Below are 27,639 nucleotides of genomic sequence, written 5' to 3'. Positions count from 1 at the left end.
TTAACCCCAGAAGTTGCTGGGAGTTGTAGTCTCCAGACAAGGCATATGATGAGTTTGAGTTGGCTGACCAAGTGTTATGTGACTATGCGCTGAAGTCTGTAGAAAGGGAGGTTTCGGGCTCAGTCTTTGGAAAATGAGAGTTGAGGAAAGACCTTGTGGTCATTCTCTGCATGGAGACCTAGCAGGAGTCTAAAAAGGTAGCCAAGAAGAGCTAACTAATTGCTTTTCCACAAAAAGGTTTAACACCAGAAAATGTGCTTTTGCTGAACTCAAAATTTTCCATGGGAAAATATTAACCCTTGACAAAAATCTCAATTTTTCTCTTAGAAATCCAAGCTGTTTATTTCATTTACATTTGACATTAAAATACAAAACCACATTTTTTTTCTTTCCAAGCTTGAACTTGAAACAAAATATTTCGTTTTCAAATATGTATTCTAAATCACAGAATCATAGCAATGTTGGGCTGGAAGGGACCTCGAGAAGTGACAACTTGCAGCCCCCTGTGCTGAGGCAGGACAGGGTAGGACAAAGCAAACCTCGACCACCCCGACATGTGTCTGTCCAAATCTCCACTGATGGGGATTCCACAATCTTCCTTGAGAGCCTATTCCAGTGCTGAACTACCCTTAGAGTTAGAAAGTTCTTCCTAATATCTAACCTCAATTTCCCTTGCTGCAGCTTCTTCTCCTACCTTCACTGGACATGGAGAACAATGGATCATAGTCCTATTTATAGCAGCTCTTAACATATCTGAAGAATGTTATCAGCTCCCCCCTTGTTCTTCTTTTCTCAAGAGTAAACATGCCCAGTGTTTTTAACCTTTCCTCATAGGTCGAGTTTTCTAACCTCCTCTGCTATCTCTCCAATTTTTTCACATCTTTCCTAAAGTATGGCACCCAGAGGTGGAAATAGTACTCCATCTGAGGCCTCACCAGTGCTGAGCAGAGCAGGACAATGATATCCCATGTCTTACATACAAAAATCCTGTCAATATACCTCAGAATGTTATTAGTATATTTTACAACTGATCACATAGCTGACTCATATTCAGTGTGTGATCCACTATAATCTCAAGATCCTTTTGAACAGTACTACCACCTAGCCAGCTATTCCCCAGTTTGTAGCTGAATATTTGTTTGTTTTTTTCTTCTTTAGTGATGCACTTTGCACATATCTTTACTGAATTTCATCTTATTCCTTTTAGACAGTTTCCAATTTGTCAAGGTCCTTTTGAATTCTAATTCTGTCCGCCAAAAGTGCTTGCAAACTCTACCAATTTGCTGTCATCTGCAAACTTTATAATTATACTCACTGCTCCATTATCCAAATTATTAATGAAAATATTGAATAGCACCAGACCTAAGACTGACCCCCACTAGATACACCCTTCAATTTAACAGCAAACCATTGGTAACTACTCTTTGAGCACGTTCTTTCAACCAGTTGTGCACCCAACTTATAGTAATTTCATCTAGACTGCATTTTCCTAGTTTGCATATAAGAATGTCATATGACAAAATATTTACTAAAATTAAGATATATCACATCTACTGCTTCCCCCTATCCACCAGGTCAGGAACCCTGTCAAAGAAATGAAAAAAAATGTTTTGAACTGAGATTTTGACTTAAATTGACATTCAAATGATTCATTTAGATGCCATTTTAAGTCAAAGTGTTACTTGAAACTGAACCATTTTCATGTTGAATTAACATTTTGAAATGAAATATTTTGTTTTGAAACAGTGGAACAAGAATTTTCTAACAGAACGGTTCCAAGGGAATATGTTGATTCCATTAAAACTTTTAAAGGAAATCAGGCAGGCTGTCTTCTCTATGTCAGAATTTTGGTCTGGAAGTTCTCAAATGTTGTTGTTGTTCTGATTCAGATTTACAATAATAATAACAAGACGACTAAATTTGGAAATTACCATCGAACCAGCACTAATTTTGATCAAAATGAAAATTTTGCCATTTCTGAGTTTAAAATTTTTGGAATGTTTAATTCCACAAAGTATCAGAGGGGTAGCTGTGTTTGTCTGGATCTGTGAAAAGCAACAGAGAGTCCTGTGGCACCTTTAAGACTAACAGATGTCTTGGAGCATAAGCTTTCCTGGATGAATACCCACTTCGTCAGATGCATGTAATGGAAATTTCCAGAGGCAGGTATAAATATGCAGGCAAGAATCAGTTTGGAAATAACAAGGTTAGTTATCTCCGACTGATTCTTGCCTGCATATTTATACCTGCCTCTGGAAATTTCCATTACATGCGTCTGACGAAGTGGGTATTCACCCACGAAAGCTTATGCGACAATACATCTGTTAGTCTTAAAGGTGCCACAGGACTCTCTGTTGCTAATTTCACACACAAAAAAATCCAAATTACAACTTTTCATCTGGATTCAGGATGCAAACAAATTTCAAAATATTGGAATGTCCTCTGCAATGGAACATTTTGAACTGGAAAGAGATTTGGTTTAAACTTGACAGCCGTCTCAGTCTCTAATAATGGAGTTTGCCATGCAATATCTTGGTGACTGTTTTCCATAATACTCTCATCTGTCAATAGTATATTTTCTTATGTAATATACTAATAAATAATCTATCTCTGTCTCCTGGGATTGTGGGAGTGAAGCTGAGAGTGGGTGTGCTTTGCTGTTCTCTCTGTCTTTCTTTTGGGGAAATGAAGGGTTTGTGTGTGTGTGTTTAGTTTTGTGGTCCTTGTGGATTTAATTTCAGGATTTTCTTTGCTTAAGTAGGCTTTCATCTGCCCTCTGGGCAGCCCAGGGGGACAGAGTGTTTAGTTTACTGTCAATTCTGAGGGTTATACTCAGCCCTTTGGTTGCAGAATTTGCCTCCAGACTCTGCCTCTGTGGGGGCATATGTTCTAGTTGTGAGGAAGGTGACTATGTTTAAAAATGTTCTGCAGGCCTCCTGCATGAACAAGGTCATTGCTGTGTATCTTGCAACACTTAGCCTTGTTGAGCATGTGGCGGTGGAAGGGATTGGTTTGTAGGATGTTTTTCTCCCTTCAGTGCTCCTCTCAACACCTCCTGTTAAAGTCACTATCTCTAATGTCCTTCCTTTTTTGGAAATGAGCAGCTGGCCAGAGACTTGATCGGTAATGGTACCATCACTGGCCTATCACTAGAATTTCTGTGGGCTGTAAAGCCCCAGAAGTTCAGGGCATCTTGTCATTTTTAAAGCAGGTTTGTATAATAAGAAAATAAGAATGGTCATACAGGGTCAGATCAAAGGTCCATCTAGCCCAGTATCCTGTCTTCCAACAGCTGCCAATGTCAGGTGCCCCAGAGGAATGAACAGTACAGGTAATCATCAAGTGATCTATCCCCTGCCGCCCATTCCCAGCTTCTGGCAAACAGAGGCTAGGGACACCATCCCTACCCATCCTTGCTAATTGCCATTGATGGACCTATGATATTAAATAATGCTTCCAAAGTGTTAAAAGTTTCCCTGAAATATAGGATTGAGGAGTGTGACTATATCGCGTTTGTTTCCACTGATGACATGGCCTGTTTTTGTTGTGGAAGTCTGACTCATTGGGTTCATTGGTGGCCTATGAGGATGCAGGAGGCCACTGGGAATGGTGACCTTTTACAAGATGTTCACTTTCAAGACTTTTTCAATTATTTTTGGGTGACTGCATTGCCTCCGAGGATATTTTCCTCTCCTCGATGCAATAGTGTAGGTGCATAAAGTTAATATTAAATATTTTTATCAGCAACAGATGCAGCAGGCAACCCTGGGCCTTCGTGGGAATATGGAGGTGCGAGAGTTGAGTACTGTGGAACTGGAAAAAGCCTTTCATGGCAGTAATGATGTTTGTTTTCATGAGAGTTTCAAATATAAATAAAACAGCTCTTGCAGGACCTGTTGGATAGCAAAGTTCAGGGTGTACTGGTCAGGGCCTGATTTCAGGGCTTCCCCTCCCCCCCTCAAAAGGACTACTCAATTTGTCTTCAGCCTAGAAAAGAAACATGCAAAGTGGAAGATGAGTGGCCGTTTCAAGATGTCATTGTGCCAAGACCTTTCAGATCTTCTAGGTATTAGGAATTTTATTGTGATTTTTTTCTCAGACCTGTTTGCTGCAAAGCCTATATGTCCATCTGAGACTTGGTGGCTCCTTAAGGATCTTCCTCGGATCTCAGTTTTGTATGTGGACAGACGTGAACAGGAGGTGATACTCTCAGAACTGACTAGTACCGTTAATGGCTTTGCTCCAGGGAAGGCTCCCGATATTGATAGTTTGCCTGTGGAGTTTATATGCCCTTTTGGACCCTTCTTGGGCCTCACGTGCTCCAGATTTTTTCAGGGGAACATCAGAGAGAAGATATTGCCACTCATTGGTCATCAAGCAGTTCTTACCCTATTGCCTAAAAAAGGAGGCATTGGAAAGGTGCAAGAATTGGAGGCCTGTTTCCCTGCTTTGCTCCACCTGTATATATTTTTTTCAAAGGCCTTGGCCAATAGTATGAAAAATGTGACTTGTTCAGTAGTGCACTCTGAACAAACCTATTGCATCCCCAAAAGAGGCATTTTTGTAAACCTTTTTCTATTGCAGAATGTAATTTCAACCTCAAAAATGTTTGGTTTGCACATTGGGTTCATTCCCCTTCATTGAGAGAAGACCTTTGGTCATGTAGATCGTGGATTTTTTTTCTCATCCTTTGTGGTTTTCGTTTTGGACCCAGGTTTCTGCATTCATTTACTGTATATTGAGATATATAGTCTAATTAAGGTGAATAGTATTTTGAGCACCCCCTTTCCATTCTGTAGGGGAATCATAGAGGATTGCAACCTCTCTGGGTTATTGTATGCTCTTTCTATTGAGCCTCTGTTATGCATGTTTTGAAACCACCGTCTTGACCTTTCTCTTCCTGGTCCAGTTTGCACTCTAGTGAAAATTTGTGCTGACAATGTGACTGTGTTTATTACTCATGATAGCGATGTCCAGGTCTTGACTAAATGTCAGTACTCTTTTTCAGCAGGCTTCCTCAGGTCGCATAAATTGGGGGAAGAATGGGTCACTTCTGGGGGCTTGGGTGATCTCCCACCCTACAACTTTGCCGAAAGGGGGCTACTGAGGAGGTGATATGGCTTTAAGGCATTGTGAAATACGCTAGGACCAGATGATATTTTGAGCCAGGATTGGGAGAGGATTATGGAAAAGTTGGAGGGGAGATTGCAATGGTGGAAGTGGTGTTTGCCTCAATTCTTGTTCCGATGGTGGGTGTTAGTGATTAATAATTAAATTGCCGCTATGTTGTGGCATAAGTGTATAGTTTTGGATCCCCCTCCACTCCTTTTAGAAATAGTTCAGAAGGGCTTGTTGGATTTTTCCTGGGATGGCCAGGGATGGCTGAGGTAGAATATTTTGTATCTGCCCTTTGTGGAAGAGTGTCAAGGTCTTATTGATCTTTTGAGAGCAGAGTTGTTACTTTTCAGTTACAGTATTTACAACAGCTGTTATTTGGGGACAAGCCTGTTTCTTGGAAACAACTCACCTTTGCTTTTCTTTGACAGGTGGTGGGTGTGGGTTTTGTGGTTTTTTTGGTTGGATCCTGGCTGCCTCAGTTTTGAGGTGTTACTTTTTTTTTTTTAACCAAAGCCTTTTTAATCCTTGGAGATTTTTTAAAATGAGGCTGCAGGATAGGTGGCTGGAATTCCCAGGGCTGTTTGCTGAAACTATTGCTTAAAACCAGGGGTTCTCAAACTGGGGGTCAGGACCCCTTAGCAGGTCATGAGGTTATGTGGGGGGTTGCGAGATGTCAGCCTCCACCCCAAACCCCGCTTTGCCTCCAGCATTTTTAATGGTGTTAAATATGTAAAAAAGTGTTTTTTATTTATAAGGGGGGGAAACACTCAGAGGCTTGCTGTGTGAAAGGGGTGACCAGTACAAAAGATTGAGAATCACTGCTTAAAACCCAGCTGTGAGGATTCCTAGTCTGGTTTCTAGGAGTCTTTTCTCTTCCCTTATTGCAGTAGGTGTAACAAACCTGGTTTGTTTAACTGATTTTACTAATTTTACATGGGTCTCAGCAGATATCTTGGCTATCAAACTTGGTATTCATTCGATTCACTGATTATCTTGGTTTTTATCATTGGTGAAATCTGTCCTTCCTAGGGGCAATATTATCAATCTGGATAGTTGCCTCCTTGAGTGAGCCATTCCTGATTGTACTAATGTTTCTATTTTCTTGCCTGTTGCTTTTCTTGTGGACTGGGATGTGGACAACCCTGGCAGCTTGCTTGATTTCAATGGGTCTTCTGAACTTTCTCTTAATACTTAGACCATAAGTCATTGAATATGTTTGTGGTAAAGATTCATCATTTTAGAATGTTTGTCGATTATCCTGACACAGTATGGAGGAGATAGCTTCTTTTGTCAGACTTCAATCATCCAGCCTGGTGAACTGTATAAAGTCCTCATATTGAAAAAAGGAAGGATGATCTCCAGTAGACAATTCTTCATGGGGCTATTGCCATGAATTTGTCTGTATGTCATTTGAATCTATAGGTGTCCATGTCAGGTCCTTATTTGACATGGAGGAGATGATTTTTCATGTTTCTTACTTGTTCCAAGTGACACACATCATTTTGTTTTACTTTGAGGTATTTTTCAGTTATTGTCCCTTGATTTTTCTCCTACTGTATTTATTTTACTGTTAAGTATATGCTCACAAGCAGATCTGATGTACGCTTTGAAAACTTTATTTTGGGTCAAGCAAAGAGGTCCATTTTAAAACGTAGATGATGTACACTTATTGATAGTGGGATTGCTGATGTTCTTTTTTATTTTTTTGTTAAAGTTTTTAGTGGTTTCATGTCTTCATTTGGAGTTTAGATATGATATTCTTATAAGCAATTTGAAAAAAAGTTATGCAGCAGTGGACTATTGGAAATGAACAATGTAGTGTTGGAGTGAGCAACTGGTTTTGAATTTGTACTTTATGTAATTTTGTGTTTTTTCTGTGTTCCTGTACTGATGTTTATTAAAAGTGTTTTAAAAGTCTAAAGTCTCTGTTTCTCACTCTCTCTGATCAAAAAACTTAACAGAATGGATATTGAAATAAATGTCTAATACCTGAAAACTTTCAGACACAGTTGCCATGTGTAATTTTGTCCAAAATATACCACTGACAAGATAAATATCTATGTTAAGTGGTTTTGTGGGTCACTGTGCCTCTAAGAGCAGTCAATCATCAACAGGAGCCCTTACCTAGTGTCCCTCTGATTTGGCTGCTCTGGGTTTCAATGGCCTGGGTTCCTAGCCACTAATGGATGGAGTCTCCAAGTGACTGTTATGGTAGTCAGGAACCCTACCTTAACTCCCTATGTGGTTTTGACTATCCCCGACCTGGCGCTTATCCCTATGACTTGCCTGATACCTACTATATATACTCTTTTGACACATCTATAACAAACAACCAAGGGACACTTTATTTACAACAGGAAATATGGAGGAAGCATCTCATAGAATCATAGAATATCAGGTTTGAAAGGGACCTCAGGAGGTCATCTAATCCACCCCCCTGCTCAAAGCAGGACCAATCCCCAACAAAATCATCCAAAAAAATTTTTACGGGAAGGGGAAGATTGATGTGGATGGGGTACATCAGTAACACCATACAACCTGCAAGTAATACTACCCCCCAGCATGGGTTTTCCTGGATTCACAAGTCCAATTTACTCGACACAAGTTGGCTCCATGATGTGGAGGGACCCACTTTTCCTCATGAGTCACTGCAGGCCTCAGGATCCTTGTGTGTAGTGAGGTGATGAGGGTGCTGATTTGTCCAGAGAATGGAGTGCTCTGCAGCAGCAACAGGTGTTACTTACAGGGGAAAAAGTCTCCACAACATAGAAGGCCTCCTCCGTGTTTCCAAATCCAGTTTCTCTCTCCCAGAGAAGTTCGGGAAACCCCTTTTAAGGCAAAATAGTCAACCACTCCTAGGCAGGGAGAGACAGTCTGGAGAACACTCTGACTACCTCAGGTAAAGCTCACCTCCTCTCATCCCCCCTCCAGTTGGAGTAGTCAGCCTTCTGTCTCCAAGGGTTCACCCATTCAGAATGCTCAACACCTCCCTCCTTTTATTGGTGAAGTGAAAACGGTGCAGTCTTCCCCATCTCTCATTTACACTGACAACAGTGTCTGTAAATTTTCATGCACTGAACATTTTTTAAAATGTCCATTCTGAGATATCTTTGATCATTTCGTCAATCGAATTACAAACAACACAGAAAAAAATGCATGATTACTTGTCATGAAAAATGTTCACAATGTTGACAATTTCAACTGAAAATGGCCAAATATTTTCAAAAGAAATACTCTTTCTTAGAAAAATGCCCGGCAGATATAAGTGAATAAAAGCCGTGTCCAGAATCTCCCACCATTCAAGGTGTAACCAGCTCATAACCAGAATGGGGTGCATTTCTGATACTTACAATTTGACATTGTGCATACTTATGATTTTATGGAAACACTAGGAAATAAAGAGTGAAGAAAATGTAAGTGGAGATCACCCCAAGAGGAAGGAGCTAGGCCATGCTTCTGACCCGGTCGTCCAATGTCATCATTACATTGTCCCAGCTAGGAATTAGTTTGATAACATTTTGCTCTCCTTTTCCCATTCTTCCCATATACATCAGGGACAATATCTGATCAAGTCAAGTCTCAGCCCCCTATTCATATTTGATATTCTGGGATACCAATTTTTGAGTTCTGGTTGTCCATACATGGTGTTCCAATTGACCCTAATTATATTTTCAATAGCAATACAATCATCAGCATCAGTCCTTTTCCCAATAGTTTTTAAGCTCAATGCAGTTAGCTCATATTGCAAAAGGCCTAGATGAATATCGGCAGAGTTTAGGATCACCAGCCATAAAGCAGTATCGAGTTGTGGTGTGTAAATTTTCTCACTGCTGGTTCTGTCATCATGCAAAGTTGATTCTTCTTTTATCATTTCTCTCCTTTTCATGTTAACCAGATTTTTCTTTGTCATTACTCTCCTTTATATGTGACCACATTGGTTTTTATCATCACTCTCCTTTACACTGCCAGGAAAACTGGATGATTCCAGACATCCTCTGAGATGTATGATCTTATCTAGATTGAAGGTACCTTCTAGTGGGCATTGTTTAGATGGATTTTCACGCGTGTAAAGATTTCAATGTCTAAATACCTGCAGGTTCTAGGACCATAATATACGAACATGTAATATGCTGGGGTACCCTTAGGGGGTGAGGGAGAATGCTTAGACTGTTCCCCTACCCATTTTCCAATCACACACAGGGAGAACACCCTGTCCGCTAGCGGCTCAAAAACTATGGGTCTCACCCTATAGGACACTCACACAGGAGAGGTTAATGAGGATGGCCACGACCCTCCTACACCTCCATTCAGCAAAGAGCGTCGGCTAGTCTCCGAGAGACGGCACCGCTTACTCTCATTGCTTCCAGTGAGATGATCAGATGTCAGTGGCTCACACGGAGAGGAAAGGGGAGGGAAGATGGGTTCACACAATCCTAGACCCAGGCAGGCCCCTCGCCGGATGATGCCAGGCAAAGAAAGCCCACTGTGGGTCAGATCTTTTACCGATCCTCTAGGCGGAGTCACCAGGCTTGCTTTAGAATATTTTTGGTCATGAGCCGACAGCTTTGCAGAATACTCTGGTGTCTTCCGGTGACTCTCATTCACACTGGTGTACACACACACACTCACCAAGGCCCCTGTTTCTAAATACCACGATGCATCGGTTTTCTCCTCTTTTTATCTTTTTTCCTCCTTTTTTATTATTATTTTTTTTAACCTGAGGGCGTCACCATAACCCCTCTGTCCAGACTTAACACACCTGTGTTCTTCTCTGAGGGTGTTACCACAACCCCTCTGCACCGGTGCATTAACCTAATGCATTTCCCTTATGCATTAACCTTATTGGGGGTGGCAAAACTAAGTCCACAGCACCACATCAAACTAACCTTATTGGGGGCAGAAAAACAGTTCCCCAGCACAGCTCTGCATCTGAACTTGCTGCACAGTCAATAAGTTCAGATGGCGTAAGCCCAAAAGGGACAGACGGCCCCTCGGACGGTCCTCCTCCGACACCCCAATAGAGATTTCAAAAGGTCTCTTACCTCTATTGTGGCACCATGGGGTTCGCAGGGGAACGGTCCGCAACAGTTGCCGCTGTCTCAGCGGCATTGCCATCCCGGACAAGCCCCCAGATTGTTGGAGAAAAACAGAGTTATCAGTCTCTTTTTGGGTGCAGTAGTCAGATACTTTATTATCTCTAGCAATTGCATGGAGGGAGAGAGCTAAACAGGTCTCTCTACAGGTAAACAATTACAGCAAGCATTTATACCTTTTGTTACATACAATAATGAGCAACAGCTGCATTTTGTTTATACATAGGTCATCCTGATATCTTATTTTTCACATCTATTTAGACTTTAGTCTACATTCCATACTTATCTACAGAAGGTCGCAACAACTTCTCACACAGTTCTTTCCCATTTGCCTCACACAATCCTCGCTTCCACAAATCTCGCGTTATTAGGGTTACAGCTAGCCTGACTCTTGCTCACAGAGGTGACTGTTTGCATTGAAATCCCCTTCAAATCCCTGTCTTGCTCTACTTCCACAAATTAAATCAAGTTCATTTAACAAAAAACACTTTCTGTAAAACCATATTGATCACCATTAGTTATACTTCTGTCTTGTAATTCCTTAGTGATGGAGTCCCATAGCAGCAGTTCCATAACTATGCCTCAGATCAATGCCTTAATAACCATCCTACAATTTCCATCCATTATAATTGAATGATCTCATGAGCACAGCCCATCAAATGCTACAAAATAATGTTTGTGATCATGTAATTGAATTCCAAATACTATTTAACCAGACCATATTTATACCATGGTGTTATCACTTTTGACATATTAATGAGTTTTTGTTTACACAAATGTTTGCAGATTTTTATACATATCCATATCCAAGTCCACCAGCAAACACAAGTACTGATTTGTAAACAAGTCATATTGGTATTTGTTATTCATTATCCGAGGTGGGCAAAATTTCCATCAAAAAAGGGATTTTTTGTTGAAAAATGACCCTTTTCAAAAATGAAAAGTTTTGTAATCAACTGTTGACATAGTGAATTTTTGTTTTATTTTTTAATGAAAAAATTTCCTTTCATTTTTTGTCAAAGTTTAAATTGAAACCTTTATGAAAACCAATATTGAATTGTTTCCATTTACCAACATGTAGCATATTCACCCCAACTTAGAACCCTTAAAAAGAGAACTAAGTTTGATTTTTTGAAATTCTTCACTAATTAAAAAAAAATCCACCAGTGTTGTCCATCACTCTATATAACAAGCATGTTGTTCTTTATTCTGTAGTTTAATAAATTTTCAGCTATTGAATCCGGGGACAGAAACAATGTCATGTGCGTTGACCAACCAATCATACACCACAGATCATAAAAACACCGAAGTCGTTACAAATTTAAATATTGGATCTGCACTCACAATTTTGTCCTGTGTCACTAAGGTCTTGATCCTGCAGATGCTTTATGCACAAGCTTTCTTTCCTAGTGTGAGTAGTCCCATTAGAGTCAACTGGACTACTCAAAACAATAAAATTTAGCACATGAGTAATGATCTCAGGATGGGGGCCTAAATGTGAATTGCTAAAAGTAATGTCTGCATAGGGCCTGATCTAAAGCCCATTTAATTCAGTTGAAAGATGCTCAGAGATTCCACTGGGCTGTGGATATGAGCGGTGGGTATCAAAGGCAGGGGGAGGATGTGCCTCCCCAAACAACCTTGCGTGACCCCACCCATGCTCCATCCCCAGATCCCTTCCTGCTTCCTGGGCTGTGCTGTGGGGGGCTTTTCCCCCCTGTGGCCAGGGCCTCAGGCTGGGACTAGGGAGCTAATGGGGGCTGGCCTGCACTCTGGGGCTGGGAGAGGGAGACCACGCTGCCTGCCCAGCATGCTGACCGCCCTCCCTGCATTCTGGGGCTGGGGGTGCTCAGGCGGCCGGGGCCAGGGGCTGGCTGCTGCGCCGGGAGGGGGGTAGACTCCGGGGTCCAGCAGGAGTGGTGGGGCCTCAGGCAGAAGGGGCGGTCTAGGCCAGGGGCTAGCCTCCCTGAGCCCAGGGTTCACCCACCGCCCATGGCTGTGGAGGAGTACTCTAGATAGACTTTTAGGGACAGATTTTCAAAAGTACTTAGATTCCTAAAGGTGCAGTGAGGTTCCTTGTGGAAATGTTAAAAGTAGCTAAGCAGGTTATGTGCATAACTATCACTGAACTCAAAGGGATTTTGGTGCCTAATCTGCTGTAGTGCTTTTGAAAATCCCACTAAGCATCTATCTGCATCTTTAGAGACCCAAATATCTTAGAAAATATGACATTTTGGAGATCACATCTGATAGTTTTTCTATAAAAATTAGGCTCCTAGAAGCCAGATTTGTAATGGTATTTAAATGTGTATCTGAATCTTTAGGTGCCTAACTTCCTTTGCAATTCTGGCCCTGATGCACTTCTGAAAATTTTACCCAAATATAAAAGGTGTAAATGTAAAATTGAAACTAGGATTAAAGGAATAACAGCAAGAACAGTTACTACCAAAGGCAGAGCTAGATTTAGGGGCAGGCAACAAATGTGAGCACCGGGGGTGCCGTGCTTGGGGGGTGCCAGGGTTCGGAGTGCTGTTTTTGTTGTTAGCTAAAAATGGAAAACTGAATGTTTGAAGTAAAATGTTTCAGGTATTCTGTACACGGATTCATTTTTCACTAACCTCCTAGAATGTTCTGGACCTTTGTAGAATCGTGTGGAACCTTCCAGACATTCTGAGAGCTACATTTTCCATGAACCTCCTAGAATGTTGTCAGCCATGCCCTCGCAGGTATGTAAAGGGTGGGGTGTCACCAATCAGTCAGTGAGATATAAGAAGGAACTGAAATAAAGTGAGAGCCCAGTTGTGGTATTGTGAACCTTGTTTTATTGTGTAATTGTGAAAGTGTACTTGTGTTTTTAAACTTGAAGGATGTAAGTAGCAACTAATAAAGGACATAGTTAATGAGATCCCAGAGATATCTATTGAATTCTTATCTACACAACAATATAAAAAAAAATACTGTTACTTCTTTTGCCATGCTTAATACATAATGTTTGATGACTTTCTAAGATTGTGGAACATAGACTTTTGCTCTCCCTAATACTGTCTGTTTTCCCCTGTAGAAAATAAAATATGGCCCCTAAGAAGCCTTCAGTAGCTCAGTATAGGAAGCAAAAAGCTCAATTGCTATCTAGTTTGCAGTAAGGGGCAAATCTGATGGGGAAATATCTGAAACAGAACAACACAGACCAGGCTTTAGGCAGTACTGAAAGAAATTGAGGAGAAGTGCAGAAGAAATTTAGGAGCTAAGCGTAAATGATGGAAGTCCTATTACTAAGGAATTACCAGATTTACGTGAAAATAAGGAACGGAAATGTAAGGAAAGAGATGGAAAATCATCCAGTTTTCCTGGCAGTGTAAAGGAGAGTGATGATAAAAACCAATGTGGTCACATATAAAGGAGAGTAATGACAAAGAAAAATCTGGTTAACATGAAAAGGAGAGAAATGATAAAAGAAGAATCAACTTTGCATGATGACAGAACCAGCAGTGAGAAAATTTACACACCACAACTCGATACTGCTTTATGGCTGGTGATCCTAAACTCTGCCGATATTCATCATGCTATTTTGAACGGGCCGGGCAAAACTGAGGCTATGACATTTCCAGTAAATGAGCAGAAGTGACACTTCTCAAAGTCAGAATGCTTAAGAATGGTGAGAAACTGAATAGTTTAACTGAAATCAACTGACAAAGTGGTCTGTTTTTGTTGCAAAATATTAGACAAGAATGTCAAATCTTTGCTTCTGCTTTCCAGGTACAATTACTGGCACAACTTAATTGATGCTCTGAAGCAAGATGAAAAGTCACTTGGCCATTTTGCAGCCTACACCAAATGGATGGAGGTCAAGCACAGGCTAAAGCTGAATAAATGCTGAGACACAGAAAACCAGCACATTATTAATGTAGAAACTCAGCATTGGAGGAACATGCTCAAGCTTCTTATCTCAATTACCCTCTTTCTCGTAAAGAATAATTTGGCTTTCCTGGGCTCGTCAGATAAATCGTTCACTGAACATAATGGTAATTTCCTTGGTTTGGTAGAGCTCCTTGGGAAATATGACGATGTCATGCGTGAGCACGTAAAGAAGCTATGGACCATTTACTGCAGCAAAACAATTCAAAACAAATTGATTGATCTTATGAAAAGAAAGGTGTTTGACAACATATTGATGCGGCTCAACAACGTGAAGTACAACACCATAATAATGGACTGCACTCCCAACATTAGTCACAGTGAAAAGATGTCATTTACAGTAAAATTTGTTGATGATGAGGATGGCTGTATCCAAGTAAAGGAACACTTTATCTGTTTCCAGTCTGTGGACGACTCTACTGGAAAAGGCCAAACAGAACTGTTCATGAATGTTTTGAATTAGAATAAAATAAAGCTTTAGGATTCCCACAGCCAAGGATATGACAATGGAACAAACACGAAGGGAAGAAACTGTGGCATCCAGGCAGTGAGGTACCAAGTGACTGAGGTTTACGATGCCCTGTGAGGAACTGGAGCAGTTGAGTAAAGCCGAGTCTAGAATCTGACACAAGGTGTAAAGCCTGGCAAACCAGATCACCGACTTCAAATTTCTGGTTTTAATTGTGGTTTGGCACAATGTCTTGTTCCAAGCAATTGTTTTAAGCATGCATTACAAACTCAGTCGATGGACATCGCAATTGCTACTACTTTGATGAGAAGCTGCCTTGATTTCATTGTGGCCTACAGAGACAACGGATTTGAAGATGCCATCACTGCTGCCAAAGAAATGGTAGAAAACTTAGGAGTTGAGACTGTCTTCAAGGAAACTTGTATTCATCGGAAGAAGAGACAGTTTGGTTATGAGGGCAGAGATGAGATGATGGGAAACTCAGAAGAAAAATTCAAGAAGGAATTTTTTTGTTCACTTTTTGACACTGTTTGAAGTGTCCATCAAAGAAAGGTACGGACAAATGAAGCTTCATGAAAAGACCTGTGGTTTTTGAATGACCTTAATAAGTTGCCGGCAGAAAGGAAAACACTCTTGAACAATTATACGGACCTTTACCGGATGCTGACACCTGGGGAATGTTCGGACATCAATAATAAAGACCTCTATGTCAAATTGGACAATGTCCGTCACATTTTGCAACATGGGAAGCACTCTCCACCCCAACTTCTCTAATGGATACATGATGCACAGCTGAAGGACACTTTTTCTAATGTGTGGATAGCTTTAAGGATTCTGCTCACGCTTCCGCTTGCAGTCGCGAGTGGTGAGCTCAGCTTTTCAAAGCTCAGGCTCATTAAAATTATCTTGGATTGATGATGGCAGATGAGAGACTGACATCGTTTGCTATTTTATCACTTGAAAATGCCATTGGTTATTCTTTGGATCTCTCTGATGCTATACTTCAGTTCGTGAGGGTCTAAGTGAGAAGAGTGACCTTTTGTAGTAAAGGATTAGGGTTAACATTCTAAGGCTGTCACCTCCTGTAACACTGTGTAATACTGGTCCACCCAATATTGGCACACAGTTCAATTTCTTGAATTTAGTCCATTTCAGTTACTCTTAAAATTAAAAATTTTCTATGAACTTAGAGTAAATGAATTTCTTTATTTGTGTATATATGGCATGAATAAATACAGATTTGCAGATCCTAGCATGCACATTTATCATCTTATATGACAGGGATAAATCATGCATGCAAACCATGCATCAAAGTTGTGAAATGGACTATAATTGCACTAAAAAATAAGGTATTCAAAAGTTTAACAAATGGGGGGGAGGGGTGCTGAAGACACTCCTCACCTGAGACACCATTTGTTCTAGTGCTGGCTCTGACCAAAGGGAACATGAGCACAGGTTGAGAATCAGGCCCAGTAAGATCTAAACCATTCAAAAACAACTTCATGTCCCACCAAATACCTTCCATAAAGCATCCTTCACCTCTTTATTTCTCAGAGTGTAAATGAAAGGGTTTAACAATGGAGTGACAATAGTGTTCAAAGTGTTGACAATCTTGTTCATTTCTAAGGAGCTCTGTTTGGAAGGCCGGACATAGAGGAAGATGGTGGAGCTGTACCAGATAGTCACGACAATAAGATGGGCCGAGCAGGTGGAAAAGACCTTTTGCCGGCCTTGAGCCGAGGGGATCCTCAGTACAGTGGAGATTATGTAAATGTAGGAGACCAGCATTATGGAACATGTTCCTAGGATGACAATGATCGAGATGAGGAAAGCTGTCATCTCAATCACCGAGTTGTTTGTGCAGGAGAGAATGATCAAGGAATCTATGCTACAGAAGAAATGATTGATGACGTTAGAGCTGCAGAAGAATAACCTGGCTATCAGAGATGCTGAGATAGAAATAGCCAGAAAACCAGACATCCAAGAACCAAGGGCCAGCTGAGCAGACTTGGTGCTGTTCATGATGGTTCTATAGTGCAATGGGTAGCAAATGGCCAGATAGCGGTCATAGGCCATGGCAGACAAAAGGAAATACTCTGTGCAACCCAGGGAGAAAATGAAGTACATCTGCAGGATGCAGCTACCAAAGGGGATGGTTCTGCTTTTCCCCAGGAAGATTGCAATTGTCTTGGGGACACAGGCTGTGGTGTACCATATCTCCAGGAAGGAGAGGTTGCAAAGTAAGAAGTACATGGGGGTGTGGAGATGATGGTGGGCCTTCACTAGGACTATGATGGCAACATTTCCTGCAACTGTCAGGATGTACATCATGCTAAACACCACAAAGAGAGATATCTGCAAATATTGACTGCCGGGGAATCCCAGGAGGATAAATTCCTGTATCCTGGACTGGTTTTCCTTCTCTATTCCAGTCACAGGCTCCATCTGTCAAGATACAAGAGATCATAATTCAGGGGCAGTTTTGTTCCATGGATTGTTGGACATCACAAGTAAAATTTTCAAAGGTTCCTAAATGATTTAGAAGCCTAAGTCCCATTACAAAATCACATTAGTTGCTTAGGAGCCTAAGGGCTAGAGATTAAAAATGTTTAGATGCCAACGTTGCAGATTTACAAAAATGCTTAATAAGCAGGTTAGGACACTAATCTGGTTAGCTGCTTTTGAAAATCCCACTAAGCATCTATTTGAAGCTTGAGACACCTAAATACCTTTGAAAATCCAGCTCTAAAAGATGAAAGCTCTTTTGAAAATTGGATTTAGGCTCTCAAGTCACTGAGGGCCAGATTGCAAAGGTATTCAGGCATGTAGTGGGATTTTCAAAAACACCAAGACACCTAAACTCATTGTTTGCATAGATTTATAGATTCCAAAGCCAGAAGGGACCATTGTGATCATCTAGTCTCACCTTCTGCATAACACAGGGCATAGAACTTCTCCAAAATAATTGCTACAGAAGATCTTTTAGAAAAACACCCAATCTTGATATAAAAATTCTCAGTGATGGAGATTCCACCATGACTGTTAGTATCCTTCTAGTTGTTTAATCAAAATGTCATGTAGTACCAAGTCAAATTCCATAGAGAAGTCTATTATATCAACACTATTATGTTTATCAATCACAATTGTAATGTCATAAAAAATGATACCATGTTAGTCTGACATGATCTATTTACCATAAACCCATGTTAAATGACATTAATTATATTAGTTTATTTCTTTATTAATTGAGTTCCTTATCAGCCACTCTGTTATCTTGCCTGGGATCGATATCAGGCTGACAGGCTTATAACTACCTTGGTCCTCCCATTTGCTCTTTTAAAATATTGGCACAACATTAGCTTTCTTCCAGTCTTCTGGAACTACCCTGGTGTTCCAAGGCGTATTGCAAATCAACAGTAACTGTCCAGTGAGCTCCTCAGCCAGCATTTTAAAAACTCTTGGATGTGAGTTATCTGGATCTTCTTCAATGCTTAGCGAAATGGTTGGCCGTAGTGATCGTTCACCATTTGGTCCATACCGCTGCAGCTGCAAGGGCTTCACAGCCCGAGAGTCTAACATCAGAAGAGACTTGATGAACCCATGTAATAGGAGGGCTGCCTCTGGGCTGCCTCCACCCCTCGATTGGTGGAATTTTATCCCAACGCTTACAAGCCACCCGAACAATGGCGTTCACCGGAACATCTTGTGACATTCTTGTGACAAAAGTGTAAGACGCTATCTGCAGACAATGGCCCTGGTAGTCTGTAGACAAAAGCAACCATAAACATCTGCATTACAAATAATGTCCAATATACGACATTGGCATTTTGTGTAGAAAGCCTCCAACTTTGCCCAGTCTGTGTGGCATAGTGTCCATGTTTTGCTGACGTACAACAGTACAGGGAGGATACAGGTCGAATAGATCCTGAACTTGGTTGTCATGCTGAGGTGATGTTGATTCCATGTTGTTATCTAGATCTGCTGATTTAAAAATGTCTAATTTTAGTAGATTCTGTTTAACATCCTCCTGAGATAGGAGCGGATTTTAGTGAGTTTTAGGCACCTAGATAATCTTGAAAATCCCACTGGGTGCCTCAATACCTTTAAAAGTCTGGCTCTTAGCTACTGTTAGAAATGTTATCCCACCCCACGTGGTGACCAAATTCATTTTCCACAGATTTTCTGAACATCTGGAGAAGCAAAGTGTTAAATCCTGTGCTATCTACACAGTCCCCCTGATGAGAAACAATCTCTTCATCAATGAGTGGACACATCTTTCTGTAAGGAAATAGTAGCCTGAAGGAAATCCAGGACTCAGCGGGTGAAAACCAACACACTGAATTGGTTTTCCATCTCTACCCAAGTCTCGAATTCTGTCGGTCACAAGAGATGTTCATGGAGTGAAAGAGTTAAAATGCATTATTGGATGTTCCTTGAATGTTCAAGTCAGAATCCTAATGCCTGAATAATTATTACCACCTACCCTATCTCCCTAAACCTCAGTCAGCTACTACTTCCAACAAGCGTTTGTCAAGAAACAGGACAAGGGAAGGGAAGGGGATCATGATCATTTCATCCTTTTTCCCATTGACATTTAAAACATTGATGGCACTTTTGATCTACTAATTGTTCATTCCATCTTCAGCCCATGCTCTTCCTTGTCAAAAGGCCCTTCGTGCTGTTAGCTGGGATTTTCAACGATGCCTTAGAGAGTTTGGTACCCAATACCCATTGAACTCCATTAGGTTATGGACACATGGACTCTTTGGAAAATCACTGATGTGCAAATCCCATTTTAATAGCTCTACAGAATTTAGCATGAAGAAGAATAGGAGGGAAAATATCCCAGTTTCCCTGAAAATTTCCTTTCTTCTAGTATTACGGTAAATGGATCAGTCCCGTCCTCAGTTTTTTTCTCCTTCATTAATCTCTGCTGTGCTCTGTGGCATGCAGGATTTGTCTTTGTTCCTTATAGGCTCTATGATGAACATTTTACACTGGTATATTCCAAGGCAGAGAATCATAAACTCTAATTCCAGAACAAGAATGCAAAATTTGAACTCCTAACCTTTCCTCCTAAATCCTTCCTGACTCTCCAACTTATTTCAAAACTGAGCTAACATTCCCAACACCAAGCTTTGAAACACTGGGGTTATTTTTGTGTCTTCTTCTTCGCACATGACCATGATGTTTGTCTTTGGTGAAGATTTTCAAAGGCAAAGAGGGCCGTGTGGCCCAACTCCCACTGAAAATCCTTTGAAAATCTCCCCCTTTGTATCTAACATTTAAACTGATTTTACATTTTGCCCAGGATCAAATTCTAACAATCAAGGAACAAACCTCATGACTAGGCTTGGAAGGATTAGCTTGGTACTGATAAATGTTGGCAAATGTTGATGTCACCATGCTCACATAAAGTGATGAAAACCTATTTCCATCAATAATACTTAAAATTCACAGATAGGCAAAGTAAGAAAAATGCTTTGAGAACATATTAGAGTCAAAATCCAGGGATTTAGACTTTTCAGTTAGGTTTGTTAGAAATGGACTAGTGAATGAATGGTAAAAACAGGTCTGAGCTGTTGAATGAAGGATATTTACTTTCTCTATTTTGACATGTAATGTTAACAATTTGTGTTTCAATGGTTTATAGACATTTCACTTTTTGAATCTCAGAGTCTACTGTCATTTCTCAGACAGTCTCCCCCACCCCATAATTTTGTGCAACTATGAAAATTTAAATTAAAAAAATGGAAAGAAATGCGTTAAATATTATATTATTGATATTACTCATCAAAATTAGAAATAATAAACATAACATTCTGCCAAGCCTATTCATGACATATTAACATGTAAGTGAGAACGGAACAAGAATTTCATATAGATTTATGTACCAGACAGTGCTTAATTGACGATGCTCATTAATTATAATCCCAAGCTTTTGTGCAGGAGATCTGAAAGCATTTTACAAGTGGGTTCAGGATCATTATTCCCATTTCACAAAAGAAGAAATTATAAACCAAAAATAATGTCCCTGATTTTGCAGTGCTGGACAGAGGCACATTCCATGCTCAGCTGAGATGGAAATACAATTTTTCCCTGAAGGATAAATGATTGATTGTCATGGTGCAACGGGATTTTCAAAGGATATTTGAAAGCAATTAAAAATGCAAATCTCATTGTTATTCAGTGGAATGTAGATGCCAGATTCCCATAGACCCTTTTGAAAATCCCACCCATATTGCTTATCCTCCTTATTCTAATCTGAGATGAGTTTGGCAAAGATAATAATACTTTATACTTCTACACCTCTTTACATCTTCCACTCATGAGCTATTTCATTCTACAATGGGCTGGAAAGTACTGCCCTTTGTAGCTGTGACTTCAATGCTATTTGAAATGGGCCCAATGCCCCTCTGTAGTAAATATTAACCATTATCAATCCTCTGCTATATAAGGAGAAAATAGGGGTAAAGGATCTTGGCCAGGGATGCATCGGAAGACAGGGTGAAAGCCCGGAAGCAAGATCAGGAGCTAGTGCCTTCTAATGCCCTAATTACCATTATTATAGAGGGCTTCATCTAATAACAGAGGAAGTCAATGGTTCTCTTTCCGTTCACTCTAGTAGGCTTGGGAAGAAACTCATGGTGCTTTTTCATTTGTAGACCTCAAACCACTTCACTAAGGTGAGTGAATAGTATTATCTCATTTATTTACAGAAGGGGAAACTGAGGCACAGATGGTTTATACAAATTTCACACAGTATATCACTGACAGTGTTGGGACAAACTCCAACTCCTTATTTCCCATCTACCAAACCAGGCTATCACTGAGATTTCAAAAGCTGTCAGGGATTCTGGGGCTGAGTGGAATTTTTCAAAGCAGCTAGGTGCCTAACACCCATCAATGATTTTTGGGTGCCTAGATGCTTCTAAATATCTCATTAGGTGCCTAAATACCTTTTAAAATCTGTATTTAAACAAATACATTCCCATGAATAATGAATGAGGAGTGGGCATCCATGTAGCAATTGTGGCTACGAAAACCTCAGTCTACCTCTAAGAGAAAATAGGCAATCCATTTTTACATTCTTATCTATGTGACTCAGGTGACAATGTGACTCAGCAGTGAGTTCCACAGATCTATCATATAGCTATTTTCTCTTATGCACTCAAGAGTTGAAAAATATGAGTGAAAGACAGAAAGGGAGAGAGAGAGAAAGAGAGAGAAAGAGCGAGAGAGAGAGAGAGATGGGAGTATGTTACAGATGTACCAATTACTCACTGTGGGAAACCTTTTCCTTCCAACAAGATATGGCCCAGTAGGTCACATCACCAAATATAGAAAACATAGTTATTAATACACTTGGTTTAAAGTATATTTCTGGGGTGTGTTCTCTCCCTCTCTCTCTCTCTAGTGGACCTAGATTATTAGCTTTTCATGCATTATCTTCTCTTCTTAGAATGCAGCGTTCTTGGATTCTGAGAAAAAATGCATTGAAAGTGAGGGTGCCATATTTTTCCTCCAGTTATAAATCAAACATTTCAACATCTTCCTACTTATTGCAGATATCAATATTCATTAGAGTCTCATTCCATTACCAGTTCATCATCACCCTGCCGCCTTTCCCCTTACCTGCTTTGTTTATGTATGGCAACTCAACAGGTCTTACGAATAAGCCTACTTTATATTCCTCAGAAGTGCCCTTGGGATTTGGTCTCAACAGAATTTCACTGTCTTCTTCTAGTGCCAACCGCCTGACTTAGTAAGGATGATGTCCTTGGTTAAAGAAGAGCAGTGGGAGTTAGGAGACCTTGGTTCTGTGTCTCCATTGACTTGCTGATGGACCACTGTGTAATTGTTTAAGTTCATTGTTCCTCAGTTTCTCCATTTGTAAAAGACAAAAGGCCGTATTTTTAAAGGTATTGAGATGCCTACTGGAATTTTCAAAAGCATCTAGGAATCTAAAACCCATTCATTTCTGTGGGTGTTAGGTGCCTATGTACTTTTGAAAATCCCATTAGATGCTTTAAAAATCTGTCCCTAAGTGGCTGCCCAAAGTTAGGCAACTACATCCACATTTAGGCAGCCTAATAAGTGGTGTAAGATACAGTAGTATAAAGCACCAGAGGCCAGATATTTAAAGGCATTCAGATGCCTAAAGATAGGCAGATAGGTACCTAGTGGGAATTTCAGAAGTACGTATGCAGTTTAAGCACATAACTCCCATTTAATTCTATGAGATTTAGGTGCCTAGGTCTTTGAAAATCCCACTAGACACTTAATTCCCTTTGAAAATCCTAAAACACTTTGGTGCTTGTAAAAAATTTACCTGTAATCTACACAAAAAAGTTATACTGACATAATGAAAGGTGTGTTTTTATACCAGTTTAGTTAAAAGAGTGCAACTTTGTGTGTGGGCATTATTATATTGTTTTCAACCTCACTTATATCAATTTTCAGGTGCAAACTGAATGAATATAACCAGTTTTATACCTAAGGATCCACAAACAAAGGTACAAGAATTGCATCGGATTAACTAAACATATTTGAGTTAAACTGCTGTGTCTTCTCTGTATAGACAAGACCAAGGGCCAGATTTTTTAAAGCATTTAGGCACCTAGTGGAATTTTCAAACTTCCTAGTTGCCCAACATCCATTGAAATCAATGAGTATTAGGTGCCTAGGTGCTTTTGAAAATCCCCTTAGGAGTCTAAATACCTTGACAAATCTGGCCCTCGGTCACTTTTGAAAATAGGATTTATGGTTAAATTTTCAAATGCAGCTAATTGACTAAAGAGCCAATGAGACGTAAGCTCCTAAGTCACCTAGGTGCTTTAGAAAATTTTGCCCTAAGGCTTCTCAGGGCTTTTCTACCTGGCACTGCAATGCACATCATGGAGGTGTGAATTCTAAAGCTTAGTAGCATGTTGCACACTAATTGGTCCAGGTAGACCCTGCTGGTGTGCACTAGATGTTCCCTAGTGTGTTTTAATGTAGTACATTTTGAATCCTATGGACTTCAATAGAAGTTAGACACTGACATGCTTTTGAAAACCTGGCTAGGTACCTATTCGCCTCTTTAGTAACTCTATGGATCTCAGCCCTAATACTTAGCTGTCCAGTTCCATTAGGTTGTCATTGTGCTCATGAAATCCTGAGCTGGTCAGAGTATTTGTCATCCACATGGGTGTGAAAGTTACCAAGCAATATCAGGCATAATCACGGTAAATACAATGATAATTTCCTAGGTTAAGGACAAAATAAAATTTAAGTAAGGGATAACATAATTGCTGAAATTATGCACCTGATCTTCCTTCCCCTTACAGAGATATAGGCTGGCATTTTCAAAGGAGATTAAGGGAGTTAGGCGCCCAAATCCAATTTAAATTAATGTGATTTGGCACCTAAATTCTTTTAGGCACATTTGAAAATACCTGTCCAATTTTCCAATTGATTTAACTGAGGTAGGACTAGACCCTGAATCAGAAGCTACTCCCCATAATAGTGTAAGACATGCAAGAGAAGAATCAGGATATGTGACTCGATAGACCCTCAATTCCGTGTAAGACTCATAATAAAATTACTAGGCTTGGCAACATGGACACCCCATTTTAATGGTAGGTCTGAACTCTTAAATGTACATCAGCTGCCAAGATGAGAGCAATTGTGTTTGTGGATAAAATACAGAAGTTGTCACTTGTTCCAGTCCAGAGCCAGTTGCCAGATTCTGTACTCGTTAGGGTGAAAATCAACCTGCATGGAGAAGGACTTACATTACGCCTAACCCTCAAAGTAAAACTTAAGAAGGTCTTCAGTAGTGTACTGTGTGAATTCAATTCCTCATGTCAGCATGGGCCACAGGACCAAAGATAAAGGTTGATAGAGTTCTACATTGATATAGAGAGTTGATGACCTCTGTGATATGCGTGGCAAGGAAAAGACGGCATGGAAAGCCTTCCAGTTAGTGGCAATAAATTTTCTCAGAAACAACAAGGGCAGACAACTACAGGTTGTTGGTGGAAAACCTCCTCAAGGCATACAAAAGCCTTGGTTGCAACATGTCACTAAAGATACATGTTTTGCACTCTTATCTAGATTTTTTTCCACTGAACTGCGGAGCAGTGAGCGACGAGCACGGCGAGCGATTTCACCAGGACATTGCAACAATGGAGAAAAGCTCTCAGGGCAAATGGGGCCCATCAATGATTGCAGAGTATTGCTGGACAGTGACAAGAGAGGCTCCATTTAATGAATACAAGAGACAAGCCAAGAAATGCCAAGTAGACACTGAATAGGACTAAACTATGTACATAATAGTTTTTTGCCTTTTGTTTCATAATAAATTTTATTTATATAACCCTTTTGCTGATTTTTAAAGTGTTACATAAACAGGACAGGTGAAATATTATCATGTAAAGCAACCATAAATACATGAAAAGACCTAGGTTTACAATTTATGATTAAAACTCTACTATCTACACAATATACATAGACATAAAATGTAAAAACTTAAATATCTTAGAAACAGTAGCCAATCAGTTGTTTTAATTGTCATATTTGAATTCAGCACATCAAAATACATAATAAATAGCACATTTTATCTCTGAAGCAGACAACTTCTCAAAAATTGTAGACCAGTGTAATATTTAAGCTAAATTAACTGGCTTTAGCCTAGGCTTTGCTTGACATGAGTGTTGCTTGCAAAATGCGTCCTTATGTAGAGACTTCTTTAAATAATGCTTATAGCTGTTGTGTAAGACAAAGATGATGTTCTATACTGTGTTGAAGGACATAGATAAAAGGAGGTTAATCAGTACAATAAAATACATAAAATGTAGTGACAAAAAATCCCTGTATTGGGAAAAAACCAGAAAAGTCCCTATATTGAGTGGTAGGATCAAAGAAAATAAAACAATTGGAAAAGGGACATGATGACATGAAATTAGCATGGACAAAAAAAGTTATGTAAACTGAAGCCTGCCTATGCATATTCCATGGGATATGTAAGACACAATGCTTAATGTTGATTGGATGGTCAAATAATGTGTAAAGATTGTGACAGGGTCAGGCCAGATGGCTACAGGAGAGTGTTCCAGGGCATAGAACAGGGTCGCCAACCCACCCTGACGGGCCAAAAGGTGGCTAAAGTAGACCCTGTCCTCCCACTCCAGCTGCCAGCTCACTTCGGCGGCTGGATCTGTGTGGGTCTCCTGCAGGAAAATAACAGAGTACCCCCCCTCCTGAAGGAAGGAGAGCACCTGGCACCTGCGGAGACCCGAACTACAGCCGTGGATGTTCAAAGTGGCAAAGACGGACGGCGACATAAGGAGGGCTGGGGATGATCCTCCCAGTCTGGGGCACTAGCGGCACCCGTCGGACCCCGCAGCAAACCGTGACCAACCCCAAAAGCCAGCAGGGCATCACGGAAGCTGCGGGCCCGCTGGTAAGCTGCAGCATCCCACTTCCCGGTCCCTTTGCCTTCCCCCATAATGGCCCTCATGGTCTGGAGAACAAGATGGAAATTGCCCCAGCACTGAAGAGCGAGATGCACTCTATTCATGGAGCCACGAGTGTCTTCCAAGAAAGAGGGCATCTCGCTCCTCTGCGTGGCAGGGACTGGGGTCATGGACCCCGGGGCGTCCCCTGATTGGACCCCCCTGCCAGCCCCGTGGCCCAGCGAGACGGGCAGGCAGGAATCAGAGCACCGCCGCGGCTCCTGTCCGTCCGGCACCGTGCCACCCGACACAACACTTGGCCCTAGGGACGATGGCGAAGGGAGAACTGCAGCCCCTGATGGGCCAGAAGAGGAAAACACAGAAACCGCCTCCTGGGGGCCTCCATAAAAAGAAAATGAGGCAACCCCAGGGGCGGCAGCAACAGGAGGGGGGAAGGAAAAGAGGTTAAGGACAGGAACAAGGGCTGGAACAGGGACAGGACACAGATCTAGGATGGGAGCAGGGTCAGGGCAGGGAGTGGGGACAAAATCTAGGGCCTGAGTGGCAGAGCCTCCGGGGCACAGTGCCTCATGACCCGACACGGTAGTTAAAGGGGCAGCAAGGGAGTGGGACGCCTCCACAGCGCTAGGCTCAGGTGCCCCACTAAACACGGCACCCACGATTACAGCACTGGGGGAAGGCGAGAGCTGTGGCCCTGCCTCATGGGGTAGGGCACCCGTGGGCTCAGAGCCTGGCCGCTCGGCGTCGGCCGTCGCCACAATGGGCACAGCGGCATCAGCCAGATTACCATTCGCGGCCGGGCAGATGGACATGGCCCGGGGCATTGCAGAGGCCAAAATGGGGGCAACCACCTGAGGCGGAGGGAAGGGGAAAAGGGAGGGGCACCAGAGAGCAATCACCCTTACCAAGGCCTTCTAACAGGGGGGCATCCACTCCCTCAGTGGTTGGGGTCAAGCCCAAGGCCTCGATCTCAGCAAAAATAGAGGCAAAGTCCCCACCTGCCTCTACAGGTTCCCCCTCAACAGCAGCCGGGGCAGTAGCCTTTGCGACGCCTACAGCGGGCACAGATGGCAACGGGGCAGCGAGGGTGCCGTCCATAACCCCCTCAGGGAGGGACTCCATAGGAGAGGTGGTACTACCCGCCTCCGTGGCTGCAGTGACCTCGGCCGACTCCAAATGATGAACATCATAGAGGAGTCAACGGAAGGCTGAGCACCAGCAACCCCCTTCATAGTTGTACAGGGGGTCCCTTCCCCCTCGCCAATGAAGGGGACGTGCTGGGCCCGAGCTCCCCGCTTGCGGCGTCTCCCGCGCACAAGCTCCCAGCTCCCTGAACAGGAGGGCTGGCCAGCTGGGTCACGGCCTGGGAGTGAGGGCAATGACGGGAGGGTAAGGGAAGACAAGGGCAGGACAACAGGGAAAGGGACAAACTCCCCCTGAGGCAAGCCCCGCTCGAGTCCCGCTACCGCCCCTGCCACCCTCTCCTCCACGGGCCTCAGTCTACTACCCACCTCAGCGGCGGGGCGCGCACACTCATCTGGGCACATCGGGGGGGCCTCCCCCAAGACCCGAGCGGAGTTGACAA

The 27,639-nt window shown here is 41.7% G+C and overlaps 1 protein-coding gene across 1 annotated transcript; it reads right to left on the bottom strand.

Moving 5' to 3' along the window:
• Positions 1-16,095: 16,095 nt before the first annotated feature.
• On the bottom strand, positions 16,096-27,152 carry LOC112123199 (olfactory receptor 6F1-like). The gene is made up of 4 exons (XM_029911735.1): positions 26,960-27,152; positions 18,265-18,357; positions 17,980-18,167; positions 16,096-17,040 (listed from the first exon to the last, which is right to left on the bottom strand). The coding sequence occupies exons 1-4, from the start codon at positions 27,150-27,152 to the stop codon at positions 16,096-16,098; spliced, it is 1,419 nt and encodes a 472-aa protein (XP_029767595.1).
• Positions 27,153-27,639: the final 487 nt, after the last annotated feature.

Source organism: Terrapene carolina, unplaced genomic scaffold, assembly GCF_002925995.2.
Source record: "Terrapene carolina triunguis isolate 2854851 unplaced genomic scaffold, T_m_triunguis-2.0 Scaffold119, whole genome shotgun sequence".
Classification (NCBI taxonomy): Eukaryota; Metazoa; Chordata; order Testudines; family Emydidae; genus Terrapene; species Terrapene triunguis.
This window is presented reverse-complemented; position numbering and strand designations above follow the sequence as displayed.

Bases quoted from the DNA above. Each gene is read 5' to 3' on its own strand.
- LOC112123199 (XM_029911735.1), bottom strand. From the start codon at position 27,152: ATGGACGGCACCCTCGCTGCCCCGTTGCCATCTGTGCCCGCTGTAGGC. The intron at 18,358-26,959 runs GTAAGGGTGATT...TTTTGTCTACAG, and splicing joins CCCCCTGTTAGAAGGCCTTG to ACTACCAGGGCCATTGTCTG. The intron at 18,168-18,264 runs GTAAGCGTTGGG...TTCTGATGTTAG, and splicing joins CGCCATTGTTCGGGTGGCTT to ACTCTCGGGCTGTGAAGCCC.